We start from the raw sequence: 10639 nt of genomic DNA, 5'->3' as shown, positions 1-10639 counted from the left end.
CAGGGTCAGACATCTGCCTGCAAGACCCCGCCGGGCGCCGCCCCCACCCAGACGGGCTTGAATACTTTCAGCGCCGAGCCGGCCACCAGGCGACAGGAAAGCCGGGCACATGATCAACCGCTGATGCATTTGCTGGTTTCTTTTTGTCTTTTTGTGAAATAATCAATTAACACCCACCACCTCATACACTTAATTCTTTTTCTTGTGATAAGAACTTTTAAGGGTTACTCTCTTAGCGACTCTCAAATGCGCAACATAGTATTGTCAACGGGTTTATCTTCTAACTGGAAGCCTGGGCCTTTGACCCCCTTCGCCCACTCCTCCTGTTCCATTTGTACTCCATTGCTCTACTTTTAGTCGCCGTCTGCCCCCGGCCTCTCGTGAACAACCACGGTCTTTGCTCGGCCACGGAGGGCAGCGTTAGTGCCCCATCATTTGCCCCACTGGGGTCCCACCCACTGTCATTTTCAGGCTTCTCCCCCCAGAACACAAGGCGTCAGAGCCATGTCTGGTAGAAACGGGTTTATTACAAATCGGTGAAATACAGCTGCTAAGAGTGCCCACGCACGTGGCACGAATGCTCCCAAAACATCAGCTGCACAAAAGCAAGTGGCACAAAGCAGGAACAAAGCCTTCTACGATGCTTCGCATGCACCGGTCCCCGGTGGGAGACGGCGAGGGCTCGGGAGGAACCATCCTGGGGGCGGAAACTCATTTTTCCTAACAGGGAAGGCGGCGGCGGCGGCCCTCCAGGACAAATCCCGATCTCCGTCAGGACCTACATCCTCTTACTAGCTCCCTGCCCACTCAGGGACAAGCACGGGTAATGACTGGAAAGACTGGTTGCTAACTCCTCGAGGATCTGTGACATGGGGTGGGGGCGGCGAGGGGGGGAAAGCGCGGTCCTGCTCCCAGCCGATGTGCCCTGGAGGTGCGGGTGGGACAGGGAGCCCGCCTTAGCCGGGGAACTTGGCCAGGCGGCGCCGAGCCTGGGCCAGCCGCGCGAGCCGCTCCTTCAGCAGCTTCCTCTTGTCGCTGGTGTCACTGCGCTCCTTCAGGAGCCAGTTGTGGGTGTCCTTGTCATGGAGCAGCAGCAGCATATCCTTCTGCAGTTTCTGGCCGTACACTTGCAGGATGAAGTACTGGATGATCAGGGGGATGTGGCTGGAGATGCGGTTGGTGGCCTCCTGGCAGGGAAGAAAAGGTCACAGAGAGGGGGCTGACTCCAGCCTGCAAGCGTCAGGAGGGGCCGGGCGGCTGGCCGGGCAGATGCACGCCCCTGCCTGGGTCTCCAACCCAGCACTGTCATCTGGGCTGGAGGCAGCGAGGAACCGGGTGCAGGGAGCCCCCCAGCCCTGACTCCAGCACCCCGCCGCGGACTCCTGACCACTCGCGTTCCTTCTGATCAGAGAGGGCAAAATGGGCTTGAAAAGGGTAAATGGACGGATTAGCAACTCTGCTGAAAAGATCTTACGACTTTTATTTTTAATCCACACTAAAATTATTTAGCTCTCAAAAGCCGCAGAGGGGCACCCTCTGCCGTCTCTGCATGTCTAAAGTCAGTTTCAACCCTCCCTCCTTCCTCCCCAGGCCCCACCTGTTGGTGAAAAGCCTCTTCCCTCTCAGAGGGAAGCCTGTCACCCCCTCAGGCTGCCCTCTCAGGAAGCCGATCCACTCCCTGTGCCTCCATTCCCTCCCCCAGAAAATAGTGAGACGATGAGCACCCGGCTTCCTGAGCTGGTGAAAAAGATGAAACAAGCTGAAAGAGAAAAGTTGGAAAAGGGGCCAGGTGTGGGACAAGTGCTTGGTGAAGGCCGCCGGACAGGCGGTGCGGCGGAGCTGGGACGCAGCTCTGTGCTCCAGGATGACAGCCAGCGAGGGGCGTGGCCAGCCACCATATGGAGATGGAGCGAAGCGGACGAGGCGCCCCCAGGGGATCCCACAGACTGGCCATGTCTGTGGGAAACGATCTCTTCGGGAACGGAGAAGAAATTTCTGAGTGGTGACAGTCAGCTGCCTTGGCCTTCTGCCCTGACCCTCCCGGGGCCCACGGGGCCATTGTGCCAATCGCTGACTTGGGGACACTTGCCCGATTTCACGATGAACACACGGGGAGAGGGATGGCTGCAGGGACGGCTGCGTCCTGATCACGGAACAGCACGTGCCCTCTCGCTGCAAAAGGGAGTTGAGGATGTAGGTGGAGTTAAGCTCCTTGGCTGACCTTAAACTAGGGAGAGTATCCTGCATTATCTGGAGCGCCCGGGGCAAAGGAGGGAGGCAGGCAGCGGATTCGGATGGGGTGTGGTCCGGAAGGAGGTCTGAGATGCAGCATCACTGGCTCTGGAGACGGAGGAGGGCCGCGTGCTGAGGACCACGGGCAGCCTCCAGAAGCTGCACGAGGCGAGGAGACAGATTCTCCCCTAGAACCTCAAGGAGGAGCACGGTCCCGCCGAAACCTTGATTTTAGCCGGGGAGGATCATATTTAACAGAGAAAAGTTGCATTCTTGTTAAAGTCAGACAAGACGAGGCTGCCTGTTGGCTCCCCTGTTGTTTCCAGTTGTACTGAAAGGACCAGAAGAGGAAGCTTCGGGTATAAGGGGGATATAAAGCCATTGCTATTTGCAGCGTGGTGAGTGTTCATTGGGAAAATGCACAAGAATTGGCTGCAGAAACCATATCTAACAACAAACAGAAGACAAAATGGAAGAAAAGACTCACAGCAGAGATGTAGGAATAAACTTCAGAGTGTGCACAAAATCTATGCAGAGAAAACATTAAAACACTTCTGAGGCTCCCCCAAAAGGAGACCTTCAAGTGGAGAGACCCCTGATGTTCTTGGACAGAAAAGTTTCATGTCATAAAGATGTCGACTCTCCCTGGCAGACTGATAAATGAATATAATCGCAATAAAGACGCCCAGCAGCTCTCTTCTCATCAGGAATGGGATAAGCTAATTCTACAATTCATACTGAAACTGGAACAAACAAGAAGGGGCAGAAAATGTCTGCCTAAAGAGAGGTGGGAGCACAGATCGTTGCCTGCCCGTGTTCACAGCAGCATTATCCAGAGTAGCCCGAAGGTGCAAACAAGTGAAATGCACATGGACAGATGAGCGGATAAACCCAATGTGGTTGGTCCATATGACCATATATCACTCTACTCTAAAGGGAAGGGCATTACAGCAAAGACAAACCTTGAGGACATTATGCTAAGTAAAATAAGCCAGACACAAAAGGATAGAGATTGCACAAGTCTACTTATCCGAGCTTCCTAGAATACGAAAATCCATAAAATTGGAGGGTACAATGGGAAGGCCAGGGGTGGCGGGAGGGGATGGGAAATCAGTGTTTCATGGGGATAGGGTGGGGACAGTCCTGGAGGTGCCCGGTGGGGACGGCTGCACGGCAGTGTGAGTGTGCTCAATGCCGCTGACCTGGGCACGTAAAGATGGTTAAGATGGTAAATGGTATGTGATGCATATTTTGCCACACTATAGAAAAGAAGAAGAAAGAAGTAGGCAGCATTTGGGAGGGTACCAGCTGCACTGGACATTTAAGCCTTGTATAAAAAGCTGCTAATGTAATCATGTCGATGCTGACATGTGAAAAGCAAACCAACAGAAGAGAATTCAGGATCTAGAAAAAGACCCCAGGACACAGAGGAAGAGGGTGATTGATTATGGGCATATTGCGCATCAGTAGGCCCGGGATGGGGTCTTCGGTGATGGTTCTAGGACGACCATCAGCCGTCTAGAGCAAGCCTCATTCTGGACGTCAAGTAATTCCAAATGGATCACAGGTTTAATATAAAAGTCGAAATGATACGTTACTGAAGAAAATATTGTAGACTTTGTTTCTAAATCTCAGAGACAAAGTCCAATGGCGTAAGTGGAGACATTATAAGACAAAAAGCACGGAAGCCCCACAAGGAAACAACCATTAAGTCCAATCCATAAATCTAAAACCTCCAGCATGGTCTAAAACCACCATAAAGAAAGCCACAGGGGCAGAGGACAAACTCTGGGGTATTTGCACCACAAATCGCTGGGATCTGAGACCCTGCTCTACAAAGTTTCTGCTGGAGGGATGGTTTCCTGAACAGGAAACAGAAATAACTCTTATGCTGTGAAACCATGTCCCACCTCATTGTAATAAGAGAAAATACAACAAAATGTCATAATATCAAAAAGCCAACAACTTCAGTGGTGACCAGCTGCAAATGTGGAGGGAATAGGCCACCTGTGGGGAGAATTTACCAATGTAATTGAGTGTACCCTCACCCAGGTATGGTATTTTCATAGAGCAGCGTGGCCCAGCTAAAGGGCTCAGTTATTCAATCAAACGCTAACTTAGGTATTGCTGTGGAGGTATTTTGTAAATGTGGTTAACATCTCCATTTAGTTGATTCTGAGTAAGGGAGGTTATCCGAAATCACGAGAGTGGGCCTCATCTAATCAGTTGAAGGCCTTAAGTGCCAAACAGAGATTTTCCTGAAGAAGAAAGCTTTCCCTCCGAGGATGTCAAGAAACCAGAGAAGGACCTCTTTTGGGGAGAAGGGCTGGCTCAGGACGGGGTGGGTGGGGGACCCCTCTCGCCATCAACTCATTCTCCTCTCGGGATTCTGTGTGTGAGTGCATTACCTCCTCTAAACGCCTCTGTGAGGCACATGACCACACAGGTGGTAGGCTTGACTGCGGGAGAAGCCAAGGTGCACAGGTGCCTCCTGACTTGCCTTTCACAGGCCTCACTCATGTGGGCACACATCCCAGCGTCTGCAGTCAATGGAGTCTGACCCTTGGTTTAGAGGCTGGTCCTCCAAGCGTGGTCTCTGTCCGGTAGTGCGGGCATCCCCTGGGAGCCCATTAGAAATGCAGAATCCAGGGCACCTGGGTGGCTCAGTCGTTAAGCATCTGCCTTCGGCTCAGGTCATGGTCCCAGGGTCCTGGGATCGAGCCCTGCATCGGGCTCCCTGCTCCACGGGGAAGCCTGCTTCTCCCTCTCCCACTCCCCCTGCTTGTGTTCCCTCTCTCTCTGTGTCTTTCTCTGTCAAACAAATAAATAAAATCTTAAAAAAAAAAAAAAGAAATGCAGAATCCTGGCTCCACCTCAGACCTGCAATCCACATCTGCATTACAACCAGGTCCCAGGAGACCTGTGTGCACAGTCGAGTTTGAGAAGCCTTAAAGCATCCAAATAGTGAACTGATGGAGATATCTGGTAAACCAAGATGACTACTTGCTTTACATGTCCAGATTCTGACCTATCTCAATGGCTCTGAGGTGCACATCCTTCCCCAGCATGAACGAGACTGCTTTTCACATTATTTGAAACGGACAGTAGCCATCAAAGCATGTGTCTCTGTGAGTGGCTTCTACTGGGCACACGGCCATTGCATCTCGACACTGAGCTAAGGCGCCCTACCCACACTCATCTCACTGAAGATTCACAAGAACTGTGAGGAGATACAGCTTTACAGAGAAGAAAGCTGAGGCTCAGAGAGGTCAAGTAACTTGGCCAGGGCCGCACAGCCTGTCGACACCAGAAGGGAGTGGCTCCGAGCCACAGCCCCTGCTCGCCTCTCTGAGGCTCGATGCCTCCACGGACGCTCACGGAGAGGCCTGGAAGACGAGCCAGCTGGTGGTGGTCACCGCACAGAGACCGGGAGGCCAAAGAGACGCAATCACAAGGACACGTAATGAAAACCGCCTCCCAGAGACGCCCGCAGACTCACCTGACGGTAAGCCAGCAAATGCTCAAAGATGTCAGACAAGGAGATGTTTACTGAAGAAACTTCTTTGGAGCACATGCTGTTTATTTTTCTGTCCTTTCCTTTGTCCCACTCCTCTCGGACCCTCTGCAATGCACACTGATAGACCTGGTCCTGGCAGTACACGATCTGCTCCATTTGGAAGTGAAGGCGGATGGACTTCTCAGCTTCTTTTTCTAGTTCAAATTTAATGTCTTCAATTTTGGACTACGGCAAAAGAGGAGCAAAACGAAGAGCCCTCAGAAACAAATCACCGGCTCAAGGAAGGAGGTCCTCTGTGGAGCCCACGGCTAGCTGGCTCCCAAGTGAGCCAAGGCAGCACCTTGCTGTGGGGCAGCCTTCTGCACCCCGCACTGGCTTGTCTAGGATGGGGCTCCCACCCCAACTGCGGCTCGGGACCTCCGGGAGTCTGACCCCCCACCTGAACCTGGGAACCCGCACGGGCCAATGTCTCAGCTTCTTTCTTTCTCTGTGGGGGGCTTTCCCATCGAAGCAGGACTATACGCCCCATCAGAGAGCTCAGGGGGTAAAAGGGTGGGCAAAATTTAAATCTGTGCAATTCTGTACGCTTCATGTTTGGAGAATCTGGCTGCCACCAGGCCGGGGTGTAGATCTCTCACATAGAAAATATCTGGACTCCCCAGAGCTCGCACTCGGGGCCACTGAGTGTGACACATAGTGCTAGGTGCACCCCAAACATTTTCTTCTGTGTTCATTCCAGAGGACCAGGCAGCGTAAGTAGCCCACCCCAAGCCCCCGAGCCTGCACAAGGCCAAGCCAGTCTTCCCAGTGGTGCTGGGTGCTAGGGGTGCAATGCATGTGTCCCCCCAAATTTATATGTTGAAAGCCTAATCCCCAGTGTGATGGCATCGGAGGGGGGGCCTTTAGGGGGTCAGGCCATGACAATGAAGCCCTTACAGATGGGGTCCATGCCCTTGTAAGAAGAGACACCTGAGTGCTTTCTTTCTCCCTTACTCTCTCCCTCTCTCCCTCTCTGTCTCTCTCTGTGTCGTGAGGATACAAGGAGAAAGCAGCCACAAGCCAGGAATCGGGCCCTCATTAGACACGGGATCTGAGCACCTCGATCTGGGCCCTCCAGCCTCCGGAACAGGAGCACTCAGTGACTATCACGTAAGCTGGCCAGGCTGCGCTCTGGGCCACGGGAGCCTGAGCTGAGCCGTGGGGGAGCCCCTGTTTCTGAGAGTGGAAGAGTCTCTCAACAGCGTGAAGTGGGGGGTCTTACTTCCTCCTGACTCTTCGCTCTTGGGAGACGCCATTTGCCCGTGTGGCCTCCTCAGTGACTTTCAAGGTTAGGGCCATTTTCTTCAGAGGCGACAATGTTCCACACAAACTATGGGTCTCCTTCGTTCTTGTGATTTTGAGGATTTTCTTTCTATATTCCATCTCACTCACTCGGTCTGCCTTACTGCTTCTAACCAGACATCGCTGGTGATACCACTAGTAAAATTCACTAATGAGCTTGACTATTTGCTTCTCCAAATACCCCGTAAAGTTGAAATGGTCTTAATCCAAGAAATTTGTTTTCCAGCATCAGGCTGACTTTTTTTTTTTTTTTTTTAAACATGTGGTCAGTTTTACCTTGGTAGTTCTGTAGAGGTTGAAAAATTCAGCAAAATTTGCTTCCGAAATATCTGTGAAGGCAGCTTGGACCATATCTGAGGAAAAAACAAGACTCATTCATAATTGTAGGTTGCAAAAAACAACAACAAAAAAAGAGGATGAAAAAATGTCCAGAAATGAAGTTTCCTCCCCTCCCTTCTGTTCCTTCTTCCCACTCAGGGACGGAGGGCGTGCCTTTCTTTGCTGGAGAGCTCTCTGGAAGAATTTCAAAGTCCAATTGTTCCCTGGCATATTTCTTTGACATTTAAAATTCTCATCCTGGGGCGCCTGCGTGGCGCAGTCAGTTGAGCATCCGACTCTTGGTTTTGGCTTAGGCCATGATCGCAGGGTCGTGAGATCGAGCCCTGAGTCGGGCTCTGTGCTCAGCAGGGAGTCTGCTTGGGATTCTCTCTCCCTCTCCCTCTGCCCATCCCTGCTGCATGCTCACTCTCAAATAAATAAAATCTTAAAAAAACATTTTTTTCATCCTAAGCAGATACAGTTGCAAAGAATGTAATCTCTGGTAGGTTATAAATATGTTAATATTTTAAGTAAGACACAGCAGTCTCAAATATATCAATGGGCTCTAAATGTCCATGTTATCCATTTAAAAAAAATACGAACATGCTCTTATTCAATCAGAAAATTTACATTATTTCTTTCTATTTTTGAAACTCCTCATATTTCCATTTGACTTCCTCACAGAAATTTTATCCTAATATGATGGGCAGCATCTTTATGTTTGAAAAACTTTTTAAAGTAGGCTTCATGCCCAGCATGGAGCCCAACACTGGATTTGAACTCATGACCTTGAGATCAAGACATGAGCCACGATCAAGAATTGGACGCTCAACCGACTGAGCCACCCAGGCATCCTGAAAATCTTTTATTGACTCCACATCATATCTTTCTGAAACAGAAGTAGGTATATATATATAATATACCCATATACATATATATGCACACACACACCCATATGTATATATACCCATATATATATATGTGAGTTTTAAAGTTTTTTTTTAGTTTTAAAAACTAAAAGTTTTTAAAAGTTTAAAAAAGTTAAAAAAGTTTAAGAGGTTTTTAAAAAAAGTTTTGAAACACATATATATATATATATGGGTTTTAAAAAATATTTTTTTCTGTGACTATAAAGCTCTAAGCACTACCAATTTTCTTTGAGTAAATTAAGAGTGCAAAATGGATCAACACAACACAAATACCAATTTTAATACACAACTATTAAGACTAAAGGTAAAATTATATTAGAAATACATCTCTTAAGGTGCTGTCATGGGACTGTCCCCAACCTATATGGGTTCACGGATCCAGAGTGATTATTACTTCTTGCTGAAATGAGACAGCTGAGGTGTGAGTGACAATATGGCGTCCGCCACGGTGGGGACAAAGAAAATGATTCCAGTGAATGTCTGGGAAACCAGAGAGCATGGCAGTTACAGGAGAAAGGAGCGGTCAGGCCTGTGGAGGGCTGTGTCTCTCTTTGTCTCACCTCGCCACCTCTGGGGAGGAGAGAGGGGCTGGAGATGGAGCTGATCATTGATTATGTCTTTGTGATAACTGATTACACCTCCTTTAAATCCCCTAAATGACAGGGTTCAGAGAGCTTCCAGGTTGGTGAACACACCCACATGCCAAGAGGGTGGTGCCCTCCCCCCCTGCCACGGGACAAAAGCACCTGCCCTCGGGACCCTCCCAGACCTCCTCTATGTATCTCCTTCATTCACATCCTTTATAATAAACTGGCAAAGGTAAGTACATCCTTTAAAATAAGCCAGCAGAGATAAGTAAAGTGTGTTCCTGAGTCCTGTGAGCTCTTCCAGCAAATTATAGTATCTGAGGAGGGGGCTGTGGGAACTCCAATTTCTAGCCTGTCCATCAGAAGCACGGTCTAAAGAGGGGGGGCGGTCCTGTAGGGCCGAGCCCTTAAGCTGGAGGATGGGTGCTAACTCAGTTATTGTTGGAACTGAACTGAAATGTTGAACACCTAGTTGGTGTCCAGAGAACCAGAGAATTAATTGGGTTCTTGGAGGTTAAAGAACACCCAGGAGGAGAGCTTGGAGTTTAAAAAACACCCCAGGAGGAGAGCTGTGGAGTTCAACACTGGTTTGGGCTCAAGCCTTTCATTGCCCTAGAAATAAAATGCCTACAAGCAAAATCAAGAACTCACCAGTTATCGTGTGCAGCATATAGACAGCTGGTTCTTCTAGTTCTTTGATTTGCTGTTTTATGATAATCTCAAACGTTTTGTAATTGACAAACCCTGGCAGCTCTCGGCCACGATACTGATTTTCAAATCTCTCGATTTGTTTACATATAGCTTTGTAACCTGGAAAAGAAGAGTTCTGAGTTATTTTAAAAAATAACCTTGTGGGTTTTTTTTTAAACACAATACCATTCTGGACTTTCTGAAAACACAGAGAAGCAAGGGAAAAAAAAACCAAATCTGATTTGCAAATTGAAAAAAAAATTCAGGGATTGCAATAAAAAAAAATGGATCTCAAGACCATTTTCCTTAAGTCATCTCAAGATGGTTAAGTATAGCGTCAGGTGTGAGGCCAGAGGGCAGCGAACTGCACAAGCCAGGAGGATGAAATCGGGGGAAGGAATTTCCTCTTGGGTAAGAAATTCTATAGATGTTTACCAAAGAAACTGTACCACCATTCAGAATCAGTGACACGTCACGTATCCACATATCCGCATACAATAGCAGGTGTAGAAAGTGTTTATAAATCAAACGAGATAACAGAGTAACCAGGTACATAAGATTACTGCTCGCTACATAAAACACTTTGTTTCCTCTTTATACTTTGGGAATTCTTTTTATTCTCAACAAACTGGACTATAGAGGATACCTCTGCTGGTGGAAGTCTTTTTGAAGAACTAACCAGGAGTCGCGGTCTGGGTCTCCTCTTTTGGTCGGGAGAAATTTTCCCATAGGTATTTTTTTTAATCGAGATATAATTCACATACTATAAAATTCACCCTAGTAAAGCATACAGCTCAGTGATTTTTAGTATAGTAATGACATTGTGCAACCATCCCCACCAGCTAATTCTCAAGTACTTCTATCACCCCAAGGAACCCTCTGTCTGTCAGCACACACTCCCCATTCCCCACCCCCCTTGGCCCCTGGAAACCACTAATCTACTTTCTATCTCTATGGATTTGCCTGCTCTTGACATTTCATGTCAATGGAATCCAAAGACCTGTGGCTTTTTGTGTCTCACTTCC

General features: G+C 48.7%; 1 protein-coding gene across 5 annotated transcripts in view; it reads right to left on the bottom strand.

The window, feature by feature from the left end:
* Positions 1-507: 507 nt before the first annotated feature.
* Positions 508-10639, bottom strand: part of MX1 (MX dynamin like GTPase 1) — a 32192-nt gene continuing 22060 nt past the window's right edge. For 4 of the 5 annotated variants that reach the window (XM_027583498.2, XM_027583497.2, XM_027583496.2 and 1 more), the window contains exons 12-15: positions 9576-9734; positions 7367-7443; positions 5732-5974; positions 518-1187 (exon numbers count right to left, since the gene is read on the bottom strand). In XM_027583498.2, the coding sequence (XP_027439299.2) occupies positions 957-1187; positions 5732-5974; positions 7367-7443; positions 9576-9734 (710 nt within the window). In that variant the 3' untranslated portion in view covers positions 518-956. Of the gene's footprint in view, positions 1188-5731; positions 5975-7366; positions 7444-9575; positions 9735-10639 lie in introns of all 5 variants that reach the window. The other variant, XM_027583495.2, reaches the window with a different exon arrangement.

The sequence above is a fragment of the Zalophus californianus genome, chromosome 1 (assembly GCF_009762305.2).
Source record: "Zalophus californianus isolate mZalCal1 chromosome 1, mZalCal1.pri.v2, whole genome shotgun sequence".
Classification (NCBI taxonomy): domain Eukaryota; kingdom Metazoa; phylum Chordata; class Mammalia; order Carnivora; family Otariidae; genus Zalophus; species Zalophus californianus.
The sequence above is the reverse complement of the archived record's forward strand: the minus strand, read 5'-3'. Positions and strand labels throughout refer to the sequence as shown.